The sequence below is a fragment of the Sphaerodactylus townsendi genome, linkage group LG04 (assembly GCF_021028975.2).
Source record: "Sphaerodactylus townsendi isolate TG3544 linkage group LG04, MPM_Stown_v2.3, whole genome shotgun sequence".
NCBI classification, from domain to species: Eukaryota; Metazoa; Chordata; class Lepidosauria; order Squamata; family Sphaerodactylidae; genus Sphaerodactylus; species Sphaerodactylus townsendi.
Window position 1 is genome coordinate 152,521,296 of NC_059428.1, and position 21,290 is coordinate 152,542,585.

The window sequence follows — 21,290 nt, forward strand, 5'->3', positions numbered from 1 at the left end:
ATTTCAGACTGTAATGCGAATATTTAAAGTCTATGGGATACAGAGAGAGGGATGGGAAATTGTAATGAGAACAGGGTGAGCTTGGGGTTTGTGAATGATGGCATCCTATAGGGTTGGCCTCTGATGACAGCCACTGCGTTTCTAAGAGGAAGCTGAGCCATCTTTAAAGTTGGCAGGTGGGCCTTGAATGCCAGGGGCCCCTTTTGTTTGCAGACCCTGCGGAGAGGGGGCTGTATAGGGGGGGACACACAGACATCTGCCTGGAGAAGAGTCGCTCTCGGCCACCTCCTGTGTTCCACCACATGTACAAAGGAAGAAAATGCCAACCAAGCTACATTAGTGTTCAGTGCTCCGTGCCCCCACCCTAGAGGGAAGCAAATAGGGGAAGGGGCTGCCCGTTGGATTTCACTGCTTAAAGGAGGAGGGTCTCTGTATCAGTGTTTGAAGGAATCGACGTCTTGAACGCAGGACCCCAAACCCCTGCTGAACGGGCTGCACTTTTAAAATCTCGAGGCTCTTCTCACAGTGATGTGCCCTCTGGCTTGCCGCCTCTCGGCCTGGCGTCCTCTGCCTTCCAGGAGAATGAGAAGCCCCCCACCCCACCCACCCACTCGGCTGCCTCCATTCATTCTGTCTTGGGTTGCCAGCTCTGGGTTGGGAAATGGCTGGAGATTTGGGTGAGCTTGGGGAGGGGAGGGGCCTCAGCGGGGCAGGATGCCATAGAGCCCCCCCCCCCCGAACAGAGATCTGGGGTAATTCTGAGAGATCTCCAGCGCCCCCACCCCATTTTGCCCAGGCTTGGTGTGGCCTGAAGGGACCCCACCTCCCAATGGCTGGCAGTAAACTGGGCCCCCACCTCCCAGTGGCTGGAAGTAAGCCGGTCCACTGCCCCTTAGTGGTCCAGGGGCGTGATGGGGGAGTTGGGTGGGAGACCCCGTTCCTTCCCGGCCAGTGGATCCCTGAGGCAGCCTGGCAGGAGACCCCCTTTCCAATAGGGGGCGAAGAAGGGGCGGCTTCCGCCCAGCTGCCCAGATTGGGTTAACCCTTTCATCCCGGAGATGGAGGAGAGGGGAGACCCTCGCAGCAGAGGCACTGGGGGTGGGACTCCCTGGCCGAGCCAAGGCGGGACCCAGCAGCGCCCCCCACCCCACCCCTCGGCTGCTGGCCGGGCCGGTCGCTGCAAAGTCCCTCCCCGGCTCCTCCTCCAAGCTGGGGGGCGGAGTGGCCGGCAGCAGCCCCCAGGCGCCCGTCCGGGCTATAAATCCCGCCGGGCCGGATGGATCGGTCCCCGGTGGGCCGGCATGGGCATGGGCTTCCTGCAGCGCTGCGTGGCACGGACCCTCTGGCCCGGGAGGCCGAATCTGGGCAGCTGGCAGCCACTTAAGGCGGCGCATCGTCTGTACGGCGCGGGTGAGCAAGACGTTTCTATCTGCTACCCTAAATTCCCTGCAGGAAAGGCAAGATGAAGATCCACCAAAGAGACTGAAGACTGCAATGGAAGAGCCTCCCCTCCTCAGTCCCCCCCCCCGTCCCCCTGGCTGGAAAGAAACTCTTCTAGTCGGAAAAGTTCAGATCACTTTTCTCCCCCCACCCCCCCAGCCAAAAGCGGGACCAGCCCCTGGAGCTTTGCCAGACTTCAGGTAGGGCGTAGAGATCACCTGCAAGGAGAGAAGAGAATGCCCAGGTGTTTAAAAAGATGCTTCTGGAGTCAGCAGCATGAAATGGATGTTTTGCAGCAAAAGGGTCACAATTGGGGGGGGGGGATTAGTGATGTTTTGCATGGTCTTCTGGGCGCAGTTTGACAGATAATGTTCTGATTTTTGTGCAACTGGCTCTCCCCGACCCAAGGACTGGAGCAGAAACTTCTTCTGAGATGGGACAATGATTTTGGGGGGGGGGGGAGCTGTCCTGTGGTCACCCCATCCCTATTTTACTGAACTCTGCAACATTGGCCATCTGGGATGGTAACTTGAGGGTTTCATTTGTGGTTAAATGGCACCCTCCAGTGGACCAACTGGAAAATTGCACGCCAGCCAAAACCGAGGGGCATAACACAAGGTTGTGCTTTCTGATGTTGGTGAGAAACACCCGTGAACGGACCCACGATTGAGTAACTCGGGGCCCTTCCACACATGGAGAATAATGCACTTTCAGTCCATTTTCAGTGCACTTTGCAGCGGCGCGGAATAGCCAAACCCACTCGCAGACAATTGTGGAAGTGGATTGAAAGTGCATCATTCTGCCTGTGCGGAAGGGGCCTCAGTCGCTGCCGGAGGACCCTTTTCTGTGCCTCGGTGGCTGCCTGTGTTCTTAGAGCAGCTGGTGATGTTTCTCTCGTCTTTGTCGACAGGGATACCCGGCCTGCAGGAGCGCACCCTGATAGCGGTGAAGCCGGACGGGGTGCAGAGGAGGTTAGTGGGGGACGTCATCAAGCGCTTTGAGAAACGGGGCTTCAAGCTCGTGGGCCTGAAATTGCTGCAGGTAAAGTCAGGGGGGAATGGACTCACGACCAGCAGGGAGGGTTGCCAACCGGGGCCTGGAGATCTCCCCGAATTAGGACTTATCTTCAGGGAGCAGGGGCAGTGCCCCTGGAGAAGATGGCTGTTTCGGAAGGGGAGACTCTAAGGCACTGCAGCCCATGGAGCTCTGAGAGAACTGGGACTAGCCCAGGGTCACCTAGCAGTGGCGTAGTGGCTAAGAGCAGGTGCACTCTGATCTGGAGGAACCGGGTGTGATTCCCAGCTCTGCCGCCTGAGCTGTGGAGGCGTATCTGGGGAATTCAGATTCGCCTGTGCACTCCCACACACGCCAGCTGGGTGACCTTGGGCTAGTCACAGCTTCTCGGAGCTCTCTCAGCCCCACCTACCTCACAGGGTGTTTGTTGTGAGGGGGGAAGGGCAAGGAGATTGTAAGCCCCTTTGAGTCTCCTGCAGGAGAGAAAGGGGGGATATAAATCCAAACTCTTCTTCTTCTTCATGCGTAGGAGCAGGGGAACAAATCGGGTTCACCAGATAAGAGTTCTCCGCTCACGTGCAGGAGTGGGGAATCAAACCTGGTTCTCCAGATTAGAGTCTGCCTCTCTTCACCACTACGCCACGCTGTCTGTCATACTGGCAGAGCACCCTGTGACCTTCCACCTTATTTTTGCCAGGCCAACGAGGGGATCCTGGCAGAGCATTACCACGAACTGCGGAGGAAGCCCTTCTATCATGAGCTGATCAAGTATATGACTTCAGGCCCAGTGGTGGCTATGGTAAGCTAGGCAGCCTTCTCGGGTTGCTCATGCAGGTTGGATGGAGGTCGTTGTGCAGAGCTGGGGGTGGGGGGGATACCAAGTGGTTTTTAGAAACTAGGCAAGGCCAGGTGGGGCTTTTCCACAGCAGCGTTTCGGGCTGGCCACTGACGATCCAATTGGTTACGCTGAATTTTTAAAAGTTGCTTCAGCCGCTGCCGCCTCCAGACAAGGATCTTTGCTGTGTGACGGAAGGTGAGCTGCGTGTCTGCACGTAAATGTGTCAAAACCCCAAAGGAGGCCTGTTAAACAGAGCTGCTCCCTGCAACGTTAAAGTATTATTTATGGGGAGTATAAAATGCAGGCCTAGCAGGGCTCGTGGCGATTTTTGTTCCTTCTGAAACCTGCCGTCCAGCTTGACTCTGGCTCACCTTCGCAGCCTATTTACCGGCCCGCAAATTGGATATTGATTGAGCAGTCTGCCTTGTGCCTTTCCTGCCTGATTATTTGCCACCTGAATATTTTTTGAAAGCACAGCACAGACTTTGATTAAACGCAGACCCGTCAGCACTTTTTTAAAAAGCAGAATGGATTCTTTTTTAAGTTGAAAAATTGCTGTAGAAGGTAGGGGAGAGCGAAGGAGGGTTGTTACTTCTCGCCACCTAGTAGGGTTGCTAAATGGCTTGAAAAAAATGGCCTCGGCCTCTCCTCTTGATCAGGGGGTGACAAAAGGAAATTAGAAGCTTTCCATGGCTTACAAAGAAACTGAATGTAATTGATGCAGATCGAACTGCTGTTAGAAGGCTTGCTGCAGGAGCATGGGTTAAAAGACGGCACTAATACTAGCCAATCAGTGCTGTGTGCAGTCAGCTATTGTAGTAAAGCCTGCTTGCCCCAGGAAGAGAACAGCGTATACCTAAACAACAGATAAATGTGATTCAGCTGCTTAAATTACGCATTATATAACCTTAGAATGTACAAACGGCTGAGTTCCTGTCCTCCGATTACCATATCATGAGCCACAGGGACTCTGAATCACAAAAACTAACAAGTCATTTCAAACATACACACGACGATCCCGATCCCGGACGGCATTGAAACACTTGCGTTTCAAAAGCTGGAATTGGGTGAGTTCATATCTTCTATTGTAGCATATCACAAGAAAGGAATCCCTCTAAGTCAACAAACCATGAAGTATATCAGAGACAGGCGTCATTTCTCTCACGGCAACTGATTTACTGCAGGTTCATTCCAGTTAAAGGCACGCAGGAACCTTCCCATTGTGATGCATACCTTGGCTGAGTCATTCTTTCTCTGACTAACCTACCTTGCAGGGTTGTTGAGAGGGAAGAAATCTGAATTCCGCCCTCAGCTCTTTGGAGAAAAGAAAGATGGATAATGAACTAACTAAATAAATGGAACCAACCAAGCCTGTTTGTGGAAAAAGCAGGGCTGTGAAAATTCATTATTAAAATGAGCTCTCCCACTAGGCACGCAGCGGGACCAAAATAACACTACCCTTAGTCAGAAATGCACATTAAAAACCAACAGTGAAGATTGATAGAGTATATATTTGAGGTTTTCTCTTTTTAATCTAGATTTGATTCCTTGCTGTCACATAAAAGTGCTTGCTTGCTGTGCTGGTTTTCCCAACGGCCCTGTAAGGTAGGCTAAAGCACAAGAGAATCTCCAAGGCCGTCCAGTGATTCCAGCCTCCCTCTGCTCCATCCTAATTTGTTATTTCAGCATTTCTAGCCCATTTTTCTCTCCATTGGGGACCCAGAGCTGTTCACAACATTAATTTATACATTTTATCCTCACAACAGCCCTATGAAGTAGGTCATGCCACAATTGATAGGCACATGGTCCCCCATTGATCTGCTAAGGCAGACTAAAGATTTGAATTGGGTTTCCCAGATCCTATTCCAACTTTCTGGCCCCCAGTGAGTCAAGAAAACATAGCTGTTTCTATATAGCATTTAACCATTCGTTTCACCAAAGCAGCTCAGGTTAGCTTATATGGTTCTCTTATTGGGTTTATCCTCACAGCAACCCTGTGAGGTGGGTTAGAGAGAGAAAGTGTGTATGATTGGCTCAGCGTTACCCAGAATGCTTCATGGCAGAGTGGAAATTTGAACCCGACTCTCCTGTCCTAGTCTGGGATTCTGTTTTAGAGCCCTTTGTGCGTTGAGTTGGTGAGACTCTGTGGTTCTGTTTCAGGTCTGGGAAGGCCACAATGTTGTCAAGACCTCTAGAACCATGGTGGGAGAGACGAACCCCACAGAAGCCAAGCCAGGGACTGTCCGGGCAGACTTCAGCGTCCACGTCAGCAGGTATGAGTGAGCTGGGCTCAGCCATAAAGCAATAGACCTTGCTGGGCTCAGACCTTGATTGGAGTCTCCAGCCTGTGATCTTTGACGGTGGTAAAGAAGCTGCTAGTATAAATTGTCCCATTGCTGGGCAAATGGGGCTGGATGAACCATTTGGCTGTAGAATACATCCCTGGTCAAATTGCCCGGTGTGGAATATGGGCCTGTTTCAAAGATTGGCAAGGCCAAAAGTCTGTCTGGCTGCAGGGCCTTTAATAAAGATGTTAAATGTAGAAACCAGCATCAGAACAGAAGAGCCACCTTCCCCCTCTGGTCCATCCAGTCCAGCATCCTGTCTCATACAGGAGCCAACCAGTTACTCTGGAGGGCCAGCCGCGGAGCCTAGAGGCCAAGGCCTTCTTCTCATAGGAACCTCAGAAGAGCCCTTTGGATCAGACCAGTGAGGGTCCACCTAGTCCAGTGATGGCGAACCTTTTCGAGACTGAGTGCCCAAATTGCAACCCAAAACCCACTTATTTACCACAAAGTGCCAACGCAGCAATTTAATCTGAATAACCCCCTCGAGCAGGGGCCAGCCTGCTCTAGCCTCCAGCGAGTCCCACATGCGCCGCTCTGTGCCTCTCTAGCATCTCTGCCGCCTCTTCCCCCCACCTCCACCTCAGGTAGCAGCTACCTGGAGCACAGGCACCAGGCCCACCAGCCAAGTCCTCCCTGCTTGCTAAGGTGAATGCACATCAAGTCCAGCGGCCCAGGCCAGCCTAGATGTGTGTGTGGGGGGCTATTTCCCCCCCCCCCCACATGATGAACTCTGTGCACGTGTGTCCACAGAGAGGGCTCTGAGTGCCACCTCTGGCACCCGTGCCATAGGTTCACCACCACTGACCTAGTCCAACCCCCCTTTTCACACAGCAGCCAACTAGTTCCTCTGGAGGGCCAGCAACAGGGCCTAGAAACCTCAGCCTCCCCCTGAAGGGTGCCTCTTAGCATTGGTGTTCAGAAGTTGACTGCCTCTGACCAGTTAGTCACCATGGCCAGTAGCCACTATGGAGTCTCTCCTCCACAACTCTGTCCAGGCTTCTGCAGGTGACATATTTCACAAAGTTGCATCGAACGGTGGCAAAAAAACCACCTAGGAGCACATGGCAGAACAGTTTTAAGCGTTGGCTGTGAGCCATGATGTTTCCAGGGCCTTCACTGCGCATGTTTTTCTCTCCTTTTTGGAAACAGGAACGTCGTCCACGCCAGCGACTCCGTGGAGACGGCCCAGCGGGAAATCAGCCTGTGGTTCCGCAGCGACGAGCTGGTCGAGTGGGAGTGCTGCGATCACAAAATCATGTATGAACTCTGAAGACCTGGCCGTGCCCAGAATCGGTCACTGGATCTGCTACCTCGGCCAGCGTGCCAAAGGGCCTGTGCATCACAAGCTCTGAATTGGCAGGGGGGGGGGGGGGCTGCGAGATGGCGTGGGACAGTATTGCATTTTAACCACTGTGCCTCTGCTCATGGGGACAAGTAGCTCACACTGAACCGTTTCTGTGAACTGCTGGGAGCCTCAGGATAATCCAAGCGCTGCTGTTTTGAAAAATGCTTTTACATGTTACAAGAATACCACAGGGTGTTGCCCTCCAAAGAATTTGCATTAAAAAGGTACAACCGTGATTCTGTGTGTCTGGTGTTGGGGAAGAGAGATCTGCACCTGGTCCAAACACAACCTGCCCCTTTCAGGTGCAGAGAAAACACATTCACACCACTTAATCTTTCCCCCCTATTGAGGCCCGTGACATTCAGGAAGTGGGTTTCCCCCACTTCACGCTGCCCTGAAAACGTGGATCCTTCACTTCTGCTTTAAAAGGGGGTTTCCAGTGCTCAAGCTGCCAGAAAAATGGTGGCAGGGGAGTGAAGCAGGAGTTCCCCATCTCCCAGGTAAGCCTTTTGCCGATATAGTTTCTTATCTTTTTATTCCAGAACAACTGCACCCTGCCCATTTTATTTTATTTTTCCGTCCCCTTTTCTCCCTAATGAGGACTTGCATCGTTCTCCCCTTCTCCTGTTTATCTTCACAACAACCCTATCAGGTAGACTAGGCTGAGTGAGAGTCGCTGGCCATAAGGTCAGCCCACAAGATTTTATTGCAGAGCAGGGATTTGATCCTGGGTCTCTGCAGTGCAAAGTTGCCTACACTTTCTTTTTCAGGGCGGCCTCAAATTGCACCTGGCACGCTTAAATCTGAAAGGCAAAGCTTCCCAATAGCTTGAGATCTGTGCTTAGTTTGCTATTGTATCTTCCTCTTAATGATGATGGCTGATTTTGGTTGGCCACCTTCTATCCGTCTTGGGCCACTTTATATCTGTTTCTCGCGCCTCACGACCCTTTTGCCCAGCGAGGTGACCGCCACTTGGCCACAGGGAAATTAAAATACTGTCCATAACGCTTTGCTGCCACAAGAGGGCGCCCGGGCCCGCAGTGCTCTGAAGGCGGCCGATTAGCATCAAACTACACTTCCCAGGATGCCTTGGGCTGAGCTAGTGCGCAAGCGTGATGTGCGGGGTTCGAAGTCCTGCGTCGGACAGGTAAGCGGAGTTCTTTACCTGAGGGGAGTTCGCAAAACTGATTTTTTCGGAGGCGGGAGGGCCCGGCTGATAGGACTCGTCGTCCATGAACATCTGGAGGGCCAGAGTTGCCCATCCCTGAGCTAAAGTGAGGGGTTTTGGAGGGGCGTGGGTGGGCCTCCCCAGTATGCCTGGGAAAGAAACTGCCCTGGCCAGAGATGAGATGGGAGGTCTCGTTTGCCCCTCTCAATCCACTGCCTCTCCCTTCGCTCCTGTATTGCTCTGTTGCAGTTTTGCCCCTGGAAGATTTTTGCAAAAAAAAAATCCCCATTTTGCAAATGGGAAAAAGCTTTCCGTCAGACGTTGCCTGTTGCAATACTGGCCCGGTTCTTTTTAACCTTGCTGGAGCAACATGGCAGCCGAAAGTGTGCAATAGGTGCCCTCCCCCGCAGATCGGACTCCGGAGGGCCAGAGAATGATTGACCCATTCCCGCAGGTTTCCCAACCAACACTGACAGATGTTTACCCTTTGCTCTTTTTGCAAACCAGTGATCCACAGATTCCTTACTGTTCTTTGCAAGCTCCACTGCCAGTTCCTGCAAAAATCTTATCTGCCCTCTCAGTGCTGCAGTCCAGGATCTAGAAACGTGGGTTGCAAAATGGGCCCCCTTGTATGATCTGCCCCTGCTGATCAACACCCCCCCCCCCCCCAACAAAGTTTAGGAGCATTTAATTTGTTTCTGAGGTGTGGACCACTGAATCAGACAAAATGGACCCAGGGTGCGAGAGTGATTCTCTGTCTTGTGGCTTGTTTCCTGCAGACCCCTCCCTACAGCCAGTCATGGCCAAGCAAGGCTTTGCTTGCGAGCCCCCTCCAGACGTGGACACGGATGACTGTCTCCAGGAATACTGCCACCTCTTCAGCGCAGACATCCTCAAGTGAGTTTGCTCTTGCTTGGGCCGAAAACCCACCGTGAGACTCTTGAAGTGATTCATTTCTTTGTGTGACATTTTATGTTGAGTTTGTCCCAGCACTGGGGATGTAGAGGCTTCGTAAAATGTGGGGGGGGGGGGGGGAGAGGGGGAATTCTCTCCCCATTTTTCTGTAGGACTGTTCCCCAGGGGCCTCTGAGCCTAATCTACCTTGCAGGGTTGTGGTGCTAAGTCATCTCATGATACAGAATGTGACTGACACAGCGTTTAAGAGTTTGAATCAGGCTTCCTGAGATTCTCTGCAGTTTGGCGGCTGCTCTTTGGTGTGTTTGCAGGACGGGAATTTTGCCAGAAAAGGTTTGCAACTCCGTCTTTGATGTCACAAGGTTCTAAGCATGCACAATGGAAGATCACATGCAGATTCCATTTTGCCTGGTGAGGAAATTCCCTTCCTCCTCTTTTCCAGGGACAAAGTGGCGTTCATCACTGGAGGCGGCTCTGGGATCGGATTCCGCATTGCAGAGGTACTGATGAGGTAGGCCCATTGCCCTCAAGGGACCCTGGAGCAGGAATACCCAAGTCTGGGGCACTGTGGTGGGTTTGGTACCTTGTTGCACTCTGTTTCATCTGTTCCTGTGATTGATCAGCTTACGGACCTTTTCTTGCAAATGCAGCGTTTCGCTCCCTGTAGTGGTGGTGCCGTGGCCTTCTGGGCCATAAAGGGCAGCCGTGACATTGCCCGTGGCTTTCTAGCAGCCGTGGGGGTTACTCTTTGTCCAAAGAGAGAACCCCGTATGTATCAAAGCGGGACAGAGCATCCCAGGACAAGTTTCTTTCTTCATACTGTGGCATTCAGACCTATTTTTCCCCGCCGCCACCCTCCAAATCTTGTGGGAAATATGCCCATGGCAGTCAGTTCAATCTGCAGAACTCACCCGGGGTTATAAATCCTTTTTTAATAAACCTGCTTGTTCCAGAGAGGTATCTGCGGTAGTCTGCAGAAGGGAAAATGAACAGGATCATCAAGGCCTGTCTGCTTTGGCAGGGGTAGAGGCTGCTCAGCTAGCATCTGATTGAGTTCTAGTCCAGAAATACTTATTTTCCAGATACTGCACAGTTGCTTTATTGGATGGTGATGTTACCTGAGCAATCTTGTGTCTTTGTCTAAGCAGCAAATTCTAGCGGTCTGACAAAGACCGCTTCCACATGTTAAGTGACAAATGGATTTCCCATGTAGGTGGAAGGTTGGTGTGCGGTGCGGGTTCCATGTGTTGCTCATCTTGTGAGATTTCCTTTGCAGGCATGGCTGCCAGACAATCATTGCAAGCAGGAACCTGCAGAAACTGACAGAGGTGAGTGGGTGAAAGATCGCAGTGAGGGTTTTTTTTAAGTTTATTGAGCGAAAAACGCACCACTGGATCTTTTTCCAAGCAATGCACCACGACCAATAAATGATCAGTTGAATATTTAGAGTAATTCCTGTGTAGGTTTATGTCAAAGTCTGCGGTTCAATAGTTTTGTGCTATCTGGATTCTTGAAACAACCCTGGCTGGGCAGTTCTCCTAACAGCCTGTGAACAACTTCATGCCTCAGCTTGCACTTTTAATAAGGTTAAGAAATGCAATATAGTGTGTGGTACTGATGGCCAGATTGCAGTGGGTTTTGGATGCAAATCAAAGTCTTGGTGGAGGGCTTGCCAAAAGGGGGCAGATTAGAATGTAACACATTTGATTCACTTCACAGAGATGTTGTCCAGGGCCCGGAAAGGGGTGGGGGGGCATAGAAATCTAATAAATTAACTTAAGCAGATGATAGCGGTTAAGGCAATGGGCTAGGACAGTGGTGGCGAACCTATGGCACAGGTGCCAGAGGTGGCGCTCAGAGCCCTCTCTGTGGGCACTCATGCACAGAGTTCATCATGTGGGAGGGGGGTGGAAAATCACCCCCCCACACACACATCTAGGCTGGCCTGGGCATGATCCTTTACCTGGGAATAAGCTCGGTTGCTGGCAATGGGGCTTGCTTCTGAGTAAACCCTCCTAGGATTGTGATTCACCCATTTGAAGCGTTGCTCCTGAGTAACGCGTGCCTCGGAGCCAACCGTTTTTTTAAACTAAAACCTCAGTATTCAGGTTAAATTGCTGTGTTGGCACTTTGCGATAAATAAGTGGGTTTTGGGTTGCAATTTGGGCACTCAGTCTCGAAAAGGTTTGCCATCACTGGGCTAGGATCTGGAAAACCCATGTTCAAATCGCCACTGTGCTGGGAACACTGATTGTCTTTATGACAGGAACCCTTTTCTTTTACAGGCAGCCAAAAAACTGTCCGCAGCCACCGGGCAGCGATGCTTACCCCTCTCTGTCGATGTCAGACAACCCCAGACAATCGTCTCAGCTGTGGATGAAGCCCTGAAAGAGTTCTTGAAGATTGATATCCTTGTTAATAGTGAGTGTGTTGAGGGTGGAGGGGGCTGTTTGGGCCCCTGGCTAGCTACTTGCAAGTCCAGAAAAAAATGGACACTGACTCATGCTTGTGGAACGGGATCCCTACATCTGCAGGGAGGACTACTTTGATCTGTTTATGTTGCTGTTTATATGCTGAGTTGGTTCACCTCAATTGTCAGTGTCTCCTGCAATTGGTAGTACTGAGTGTTGAGTCCGAGAGGGATTTTCCCCAGCCTTGCTCTGTGAGATTGTTTAAATGGAGGTAGCATAGATATAGAACTGGGGACCTGCGAGCAAACCGGGTTCTGCCGCCATGCCACAAGTTTTCTAGTTCAGATTGTAAAGAGAAAGATAAGCAGTTGCTGATGCAAAGGGCAGCTAATCTGGTGGCCAGGACTGCCTTGACTTCATCTGGTTTGTTTGATTGTGTGTTCCTGCATGGCAGGGGGTTGGACTTGATGGTCCTTGGGGTCTCTTCCAACTCTATGATTCTGGTTTTCTTCCCCAGATGCTGCGGGTAACTTCCTCTGCCCAGCTAGCTCCCTGTCCTTCAACGCCTACAAAACTGTGATTGACATAGATACTTTGGGCACATTCAACGTCTCCAAAGTCTTGTTCGACAAGTACCTCCGGGTAAGTAATCCTTCCCCGCCAAAAGCCCTTGAGCTGACTGCTTTTCATAGCCTGCCTTTCTCGACCAGATTTGAGGCGGGTTACAATGATAAGGAATGCGGTCGGATCAGCTTACTGCACATTTATTCGCAAAATCAGAACACGTTGCATGGAAAACATAGTATAGTACAGACAGTAAAGCCGTAATGAAGAGATCAGGGACCGATGCAGTGAAACTTTATAGTAATACAAAACTCTGTGTTCCGTGATGGTTTTCTGAATACTGATTTTGCTTAACTTCTGAGCTGCGTGATGGTGGAAAGTACCACCAAGTCATAGGCGATGCCATTGGGTTTTTAGAGCAAGAGCCGTTCAGAGCTGGTTTTCCATTTTCAGTCTCTGTGTTGTGACCCTGATACTCTTTCAATGTCTCTCAAATACTAATCGGGCCGACCCTGCTTAGCTTCCCACATCTGACAAGATTGGCCTAGCCTGGGCCAATTCATTTAATTAAAATGTGTTGTACACATTGTGTCTCACAATAGAGCTGTAGAACATATGGGCTTGTGATGAGCGTCCCTTGTGGAAGAGAAGAAGAGTTTGGAGTTATACCTCACCTTTCTCACTTGTAAGGAGACTCAAAGTGGATAACAAGCTCCTTTCCCTTCCTCTCCCCACAACAGTCATCTTGTGAGGCAGGTGGGCTGAGAGAGTTCCGAAGAACTGTGACTAGCCCAAGGTCATCCAGCGAGAATGTAGGAGTGTGGAAACACATGTGGTTCACCAGATAAGCCACTCTGGTGGAGGAGTAGGGAATCAAACCCGGTTCTCCAGATTAGAATCCACCTGCTCTTAACCACCACACCACGTTGGCTCCCTTGTAGTCACCTTTCTGTCGTCCTGTCCTGCCATGTTTGCATTCTGGAACTCAGGGCGGTGAGAATAAGGGTCCCTTGGAGGTTTCCTATTTAAGCACTGACTAGATCTAGGCCTAGTTAGCTTCAACCAGGTGGGCCCATCCTTGACCCATGTGTAATAGAATTCATGTATTCCTTAGCTCCTTACTTCTTGTGGCAAATGCTCCTGGGAGACCCCTTTCTTTCATAGGCTGTTCAGCGAGTGGGCTTCTGGGTAGCGGGCCTCACAGGACACAGAGCTGTTGTTTTGCTTCTGGACTTCTCCTGAATGGTGGCCCAAATCATCTCTCCTTTTAAAATCGATCCAGGACCACGGTGGAGTCATCGTGAATATCACGGCAACGCTGAGCTACAGAGGACAAGCTCTCCAGGTGCATGCTGGGACAGCCAAGGCCGCTGTAGGTATGGTGAAAGCTCATAAAAACTTGCTGTCTCTTTGGGTCTCCTCCAGCCTCTTGGGTGCTGGTTGTTTGTGCTTCCCTGGTAACCAGCCATGTTTGAGTAGAGCCTTTCCCCCTCTTAACTGGTTACCAGGGCAGGGCTGCTCCTTCCCTGCGGGTACCCCATTTATTGGAGAATTTTAGTAACTTCCTGATGAAAGGAAGGACTTCCCTGGTTCTGGATTAAACCAGTTGCTTGTTTCTGAGGGTCAACGTCCAAATTCTGTGTACTGCTTTCGCCACAGATGCGATGACCAAGCATTTGGCCGTCGAATGGGGACCCAACGGGATCCGAGTGAACAGCCTGGCACCTGGTCCCATCACAGGCACCGAGGGCTTCCGGCGTTTGGGTAAGGTGTCAAGTGCTGGTAGTAGGCACTGAGCTTTCTGATTTTATTGTCTTGGAGGAGCGGGCCAGAATGGGACAGCAGACCCAGGTGAATCCCCACATCTGCTATGGAAGCTAGCTGAATGACTTTGGGTCTGCTACCAGCTGTCTCCCTGCCTACCTCACAAGGTGGTTGTTGTAAGAAAATGGAGGTTGGGAGAATGGTGTTTGGCGTCCTAGGCCTCTGTAATGAAAGGCCAACAATCAGCCAAAGAACTGGCAGCTGTGCTATCAAACAACAATAATAATAATAATTTTGCAAACAAATTTGACGGCATCTTCTTTGGCCGCTCCTTGTTCTTTCTGATTCCTTTATTTCCTTTTGCGTTCTTGCAGGAGGGCGTCACGCCGAGTCGAGTGGCATGTACCAAACCATCCCGCTGCTGCGCATGGGCAATAAGACCGAGATCGCTCACAGCGTGCTATATCTGGCGAGCCCTTTGGCCTCCTATGTAACTGGCACGACCCTGGTGGTGGACGGGGGGAGCTGGCTGACCACCCCAAATGACTTCCCCTCTCTGTTGGGTATTGCTTCACACTCTTCTAAGCTCTAGGTGACGTTCCTTTTCCGCTCTGTGGGGATTAGGTAGTTAAGCAAGGGCCCCGTGTCGGAAAACTGTGGGGTGAGATTTTGTATCATGTTGCGTTCCTTGCAGCGAGAATGTCTCTGCACCCAAGCTGTGCATGCCAGCTGCACAGGATAAGCGTCAGGTTCTTTGCCTTGCCTTCCAAAGAAATGCTCTGTCTTCATACCTGCAATAATACTGCATTGGTCTACAGCAGACATGGGCATTATACGGCCCGCGGGCCACATCCGGCCCACCGGATGACCCTGACTGGCCCCCTGCCATGCTGGGGAGCGAGGCGCCTTTGAAAGCCCCGCAGAAGCCGGTTGCCTTGGCTGCCGGCTTCTGCGGGGCTTTCAAAAACGCCTCACCCCCCTGCCTTTTGGCCCGGCCCTCCACAATATTTTCTTATGTGGCCCCATGGAAAAATTAATTGCCCACCCCTGCTCTACAGCAAAATGGCTGGGCATGCAGTGCCTAAATCTTGCTCAGAGACTAATTAATAACTTCTTGACTGGGGAGGCAGGATCTATCAGCTGTAGCATTCGGGAACGTTTATTCCTACCCCAGGTTTGTACCCCAAATGCATTGGTGAAACCTGCATGTTTCAAGCATGTGCAGTGAACACAGCTTTCCATACATCTTTTCATGAGCACGGCTGATGCCGGGGTCAGCGGCTGCTTTTGTTTTTACGGCTCCCATCCTGCATTTATTACACTCAGTGTGTGCAAAAGCAGGACAGAGCCGTGTGTCGTGGTTGGACGCCAAAATGAGTTAAATTCGTTGACTTTGTGTCACTTCCCGGACCTCCATTTCTGATCCTTTGGAAACTTTGGTACAGTGTCTTGAAAATCTGTAACTCTGGGGACTAGAAGACTACACGGTACCATTCCACATCCCAAATAAGCTACTTTGAGGCATGCCATGTTAGATCTGCATGTAGCCTCTGTTTCAAAGGGTCTTAAGAATATTGACATTTGTGCATCTTCAGATTAAAATCCACCTGTTAGTTTAAAGCCACAAATGCACTTTTCTGTATTCCAGAGATGATCAGTGTGTGTGTGTGTGCGGAGCCACTATTTTTATGCACCCTTCTTCCAAGAAGCTTAGGGCAAAATAAATAGTTCCCTCCTTCATTTTATCTTCACAGCAATCTTGTGAGGTAGGTTATGTCGAGAGAAAGGGACTGCCCCAGGATTACCCAGCAAGTTTCCATGACAGAGTGGGATTCAAATCCTACACTCTGACCATACCATTTCAGGACGCTCGTAATACTTAATTCATCTGGAGTGTCTAAAATCTTCACAGATTACGTTTGGAAACACTGAACAGCCGTGTAAGGTAGGCCCGCATGATAGATTCAGTCTGAGGGGGTCTAGTGGAAGGCCATCTAGCGAATTTGCAGCTAAGATTCTCTCCTGTTGCTTTCTAATTCGTCTCTTCGTCTCTCATTGTGCCGCCTTCAAGATGACTATATCTTGAAAGCTTTGACATTCTGCCTGCGTCAGTATCCTAACTGCATATGGGATGGATTTATTTACGTCATGTTGTGTAACTAAAAGACATGGACGGCTGGGGTTTCGGGGTTATCTCTTGATGGGTTCTGTTCTTAAGGGAGGGGGAGAAACACATCACTGTTAATTAACATTTCCTTTCTTTGTGGGTTGTTGATACTTGTGCAGTTTTATTCTGGGCTGACCTGCTGAATTCTTGAGCGATAAGGAAGCCGCTACCCCAGTTCTAAAATAAGATTGTCTGACCCATCTGGCAGAAGGTCTTGCTGCTTTGGGTACGCCAAATCTTTCTTCTGCCCATTTGCTTTGGATCCCGTTGGCTTCATCCTTCTTCTTCTTCTTTCTTACAGCTGTCTGGGCCACGGACAGAGAGAAACACAAATGAATTAGGACCTCAGGGCTGGCCGACGGGATACCGCCGTTCAGATGTTTTCCCAGAAATGCCCATGTGAGCGCCCTGGGCCCTTTTCTAACAGCAGGGTGGCTTGGGCAACATCGGAAGTAGCCGCCTTTAAGAGCATGCCTCTTTCAACTCAGCTACATCTTAGGATGTTTTCTGTGCTGGTTTCACGAATTCAGCCTGTGGGGTTGCTTTATCTCAAAGGAGAATTTCCTCCCTGCTTTTTTTTGGTCTGGAAAAAAGCATGATCCCTTAACTGCTTGTGCCCCAGTTGGAGAAATTACTAAAGTTGTACATTGTACATTTTCTCCAGCAGGGATGTAAACAGCTTGGGAACTGGCCAGGTTTGCAGTGCTTTGAGTGCAGAAGGTTTAATCCCAGACGTCTGCACTTAAAGGACTGGTTATCAGGGGATGTGAAAGACCTTGGATTGGGGCCTTGGAAACCCAGGCTTTGACATTCTGCCTGTGTCTGTATCCTAACTGACTGCAGGGTTTTTTGGAAATTTGAGGGGTGGGTGTTTACCAATCAAGCAATCTTTATTTGTTATGAGCATAGATCAGCCAAGATGGACACTCACACAGAATCATCAGTGCAATGAAATTTCAGAGCCGTACAACAGACTGATTTCAAAAAGCACAAATTGCTTCCTTGCTGAGCATACCAAGGGGCCGTTCGATCCAGCTCTCTGCTGTTTTAGTTTTTGAATTGTCTTTTGAAAGGCCAGGTTACTTTCCGCACAGGACTATTTGACTGGTTTGGATTAATAAGAACATTCCTGTTTGTGTATATCAAATGTGTTTTTTCCAGTAAGAAAATGGCAGGAGAGGAAATTAAAGTGACCCTAAGAAAGCGGTCCCAGAGGCTGCATTTAGCAAAGCAAATGTGATTATTTGGAATAAAAAAATTACGGAAGAAATTGTAGGGTCGGTTGAACCCTTAGCGTTACAGGAGAGATAAAGGAAATAGGGGCCTGTGGCATTTTTATGTTCTTGGCCACAAGCCTTGCCTTTTTGAGATTGTCACAAGCTATCTGGGATGGTAGCTGGAAGAACGCTTGTGGCTTCCCCTAGACCCATGGCTAATTGGACATGCTGGCAGGGGCTGATGGGAATTGTAGTCCATAACATCTGGAGTGCCAAAGGTTTGCCACCACTGCCCTAGACTGTGGTTACTGGAAACCCATTTGGCTTGATGTTAAATATTTGCAAATTCTTGTGGCCTATTAGCTTGTCTGCCAAGCTCTCCGCTTGGGACTTTCTCAAGGAAAGGTGTCCACGTGTGTGTTCAGTGTCTACCCACCTAGCCTGAATTTTCACAGCCTCTTATCTTTGTGGGTCTGTATCACACAGGGTAATTCTGCACATCCTCCAATGCTATCCCCCCCCCCCCTGCCCCCAGTGATCAGTGCAGCAACTGGAAAGAGGGCAGCTGCCCTTCTGAGGATTGTCTGTTTTCTATCTAATAAATCTCTTTTGAAAAAATTTTGGTCAGGCTTTTAGTTTTGAGTATTGACTTGATTACTGATGTGGTAAATGCGTGTCTGGAAATCCAAGGGGAAATCCCATGTCTGGCTGCTTCTTTTCCCCCTTTCCCTTTTTTAACGTTGCTCTTCTTGATGTCTGAATTGTATCTTTTTATTCCTTTTGTGCACGGTAAAAATGTTGCCGATTGCAAAAACAAGCTAGATGGGTGTGTAGATGGCAAAAAAGGCAAAGCTATTTAAGAAACTGTGAGCACTGCATGTGGCTTTTGGAATTTCTAAGCTGCTGGACTGATTTATTTTAGGAATTACTCCAGGTTGGATTCCACATGTATGAGTGGCTACCAGGAGTGTTTTCCTCCGGCGTCAGGAGCTGCCTGCCAATGCAAACTTGCAGCCTGCTACCTGTAGCAAAACAGATCCTTTTTATTGTTCTGAGTTAATACTTCGAACTCTTGGCAACCTGCTGTGCTGATTACAGACTTCCACGCCTCTTCACGTCATATGGACCAGAAACTTGCTTTCATGTTTTAATGGAAGTTCAGATTTTCACAAGCACCTATCCTGTGTGTCCTGGACCCACCTGCTGTGTTTTCTTTCTGTTTGTTCGTGGGTATCAAAACCCCATGAATTATGCAATGACTCATCAGCATGAAGTCACATTTTCTGAGTCTCTGCATCACCTTTATGTAACACCTGCAGCAGGCAGACTCAGCCCTAAAAATAGCCTTTTTCTTTCATCGTGTCCTTTCTGTCCCATAATCTTCAGGGTGCCCTTCTTCGATCCCTCCTCCATTTTAGTCCTGTTCACAGCAGTGAACATTTAATTGCATTATCCTTGGCTGGCTGCTAAAATATCTAGAGGGGTGGGAAATGAAGCTGAGGATCTTGTAATCCAGGGCATCGTAGGGGAAGCCATCCCTGTTTCCCCCAACTTGACAGTGGCTTCAAGGCTCCATCATTGGGTATGATGGCCAGGGTGTCTCAGTCCCCTTCCACGCTTCTCTTTCCAAAAAAAGCAGCAGGCCTTCCTCTCTCTTGCCCTGAGCAAAGAAGGGCTCAGAGGCATGTGCTTGGGAGATCTAGCTTTGGCCGCTAGTTTTGTGGGCAGTGTTTCTCAGCCGTCTGACATTCTCCCCCCTAAGCTTCCTCGTTGTCAAGTGAGCCCGTTGCTAGGCAACTCATCTTGCCTGTCTTTGAGTAGCCAAGGGGGCTTGGGAGGCTGCAGCCCTGCTATCCTTCCCGGGAGTCCCTACTCTCGTAGCTATGGCAACCAGCAGGTGAGCATCAGTGTCTCTTGGGCAACCTGAGTTAGGATGGAGTGAAAAGGATCTGGGAGCTTCTCCAAGATCCTGGAAATCTCATCTTTGAAGAAAAACTGATCGTTGGCGGCAGAGCAGAAAAGTCGGGGATGCATCAGCCTAGAGAGACCTCTTGTAGAAAAGCAGAGAGACCTTGACACAGGAGCAAGCTTGCTGTGATTTGGGCCCATCTGCTAGAGCTGCTTCAGAGCACCCGGTGGGGGAACAGCTCTTGAGAGTAAGGGGGTTGCAAATAGGCAAAAACAGGCTGGTGTGTCTTTACAGATAAAGCAGGCTACGTATTGTGCTGATAAGGGGCTTTTTTTTTTAATCATTGGGATGAGGCCCTGGGTTGTTTCCTTGGTGTTTAATTTGTAAGGTTGCCCACTGCCAGGTGGTAGCTAGAGGTCTCCTGGGATTATAACTCCAGACGACAGCAGTCATCTGCTTACCTGCAGAAAATGGCTGCTCTGGAAGGTGGATTTTGTGGCATTTATAACCAGTGACTTCCCTTCCCTCCCCTAGCCGTGCCTTCTTCAGGCAACACACCAAAAATCCCCAGGGATTTCCCAACCCGGAGATGACAGCAGCTTGGCCTGAATTCAGGTCTGATTTGATTTGATACCTTGATGTTACAAACAGCAAAGTCAAGGGTCACCCCCTTCTGACACCCCCTTTCGTCACTGGAAGCGAATCTCCTAGCTCAGGGGTAGGGAACCTGCAGCTCTCCAGATGTTCAGGAACTACAATTCCCATCAGCCCCTACCAGCATGGCCAATTGGCCATGCTGACAGAGGCTGATGGGAATTGTAGTTCCTGAACATCTGGAGAGCCACAGGTTCCCTACCCCTGTCCTAGCTGGAGAGGCTGGGATGGATAATCTCTTTCCTTTTGGCTTTCCAAATGCTTCATACATCAAAAAAAGAAGCTTCCTTGAACTGCATGGAGGAGATTCCAGAAGAGTGACATTTAAAAAAAATCATGCAGAAAAATCTCACCCTGCTTTTTTTCTCATCGACAGGCAAAGAAGTTCATGTTAAATAATGCATAAAGGTAAAGAAGAGTTTTCAGCTGCAAAGTAATCTTTTAGTTCTCAGCCAAAGCTGACGTTCAAGACAGCATCAAAGAATCCTCCTTCCTGCAGTTATTTTGTTCCTGATATTCATTTGCTGCTCTTCACCGAGACTCAGATTTCTACCTTTACCACTTCCTTTTTCATATTCTTCCCTCTGGTTTCTTGGAAGAACAGGACCTTTAGTGCGTGCATGAGTCTGCCCATCGTGTTAGGACATAGGTGGCGTGCCCTGTTCTTTCCCTCTGATCATGGCTCTCCGATGTCATGTTCTTTTCTGTCTTTGCTTGGGTTAAAAAGGCACACGTTTCTAGACCTCATGGCAGTATGGGCTTGGAAATTCTGCATTGTGTCTGCTCTCCAATGGTCGCGGCAGCTGATGGAACTTTCAGGTTGTTTTAAATGGGAGTACAGTACAGTAGCTAACAGCATTTATCCCAGCAGAAGAATAACAAAATAATAAATTCTGTTAGCCTTTAAGTTGCCACTGAGTGTCTGTCAATTTTTCTGTACACCTCAGTCCCCCTAGAACTACTGTAAAGAAACCTGTTCCTAAGTTTTTCTCAGAGCGGCATAAATTGTTCTCCACTTCCCGTTTTGTCTGAACAACCCTGTCACGACTGCCAGCGAACTTTGCGGCTGACTTGGACTTGGCTTTCCAGCACACTGAGCACTGTTCCACAGAATGGCTCTTTCCTCCACCCAGGTGAAAAACAGTGACGATAGAAAGATTTCATCCCTACACTGCCATTTACTGTCCCTTTTGTCATAAAAACAGAACTTGTGAGCGTGGTGGCTGTGTATTTTATAATTTGGCCCAGAATCTAGGAAGCATTTAATATGTTCTGCCTTGTGAGTGCTTGCGTATGTTCCCTCTACCGCCTCGGGGTTATGTATTTAATTTCTCCTTAATATTAATTAGTGTAACACATTTCACTTGCCATATTTGGATTCAAACTAGTTTTTTCCCCCTTGGCAGCTAAATAAAGACACAATAAACATCCCTGGTGCGTAATATGTTCTGTGGGACTGCATTTTTCCAGAAAATACCATGTGATGCTGTACTACAAACAGCTTTATTTTTTTCTGTCTTAATTTTGCTCACTGGG

The 21,290-nt window shown here is 49.5% G+C and overlaps 2 protein-coding genes across 4 annotated transcripts; both read left to right on the forward strand.

The window, feature by feature from the left end:
* The first annotated feature begins 1,029 nt into the window (after nt 1-1,029).
* Nucleotides 1,030-7,221, forward strand: NME4 (NME/NM23 nucleoside diphosphate kinase 4). Its single transcript, XM_048492469.1, has 5 exons — nt 1,030-1,410; nt 2,351-2,481; nt 3,152-3,253; nt 5,453-5,565; nt 6,790-7,221. The coding sequence occupies exons 1-5, from the start codon at nt 1,059-1,061 to the stop codon at nt 6,908-6,910; spliced, it is 819 nt and encodes a 272-aa protein (XP_048348426.1). The 5' UTR covers nt 1,030-1,058; the 3' UTR covers nt 6,911-7,221.
* An 852-nt stretch (nt 7,222-8,073) lies between these two features.
* DECR2 (2,4-dienoyl-CoA reductase 2) lies at nt 8,074-17,893 on the forward strand. Of its 3 annotated transcripts, none has more exons than XM_048494946.1 (10): nt 8,074-8,132; nt 8,933-9,050; nt 9,511-9,579; nt 10,345-10,396; nt 11,354-11,489; nt 11,997-12,121; nt 13,326-13,419; nt 13,703-13,807; nt 14,182-14,399; nt 16,276-17,890. In XM_048494946.1, the coding sequence occupies exons 2-9, from the start codon at nt 8,953-8,955 to the stop codon at nt 14,397-14,399; spliced, it is 897 nt and encodes a 298-aa protein (XP_048350903.1). In that variant the 5' UTR covers nt 8,074-8,132; nt 8,933-8,952; the 3' UTR covers nt 16,276-17,890. The 3 variants fall into 3 exon arrangements, with proteins under 3 accessions (XP_048350903.1, XP_048350905.1, XP_048350902.1); XM_048494948.1 differs by having other exon boundaries at nt 8,104-8,132; nt 14,182-14,370; nt 16,276-17,893; XM_048494945.1 differs by having other exon boundaries at nt 8,126-8,259; nt 14,182-14,370; nt 16,276-17,893.
* The last annotated feature ends 3,397 nt before the right edge of the window (nt 17,894-21,290 follow it).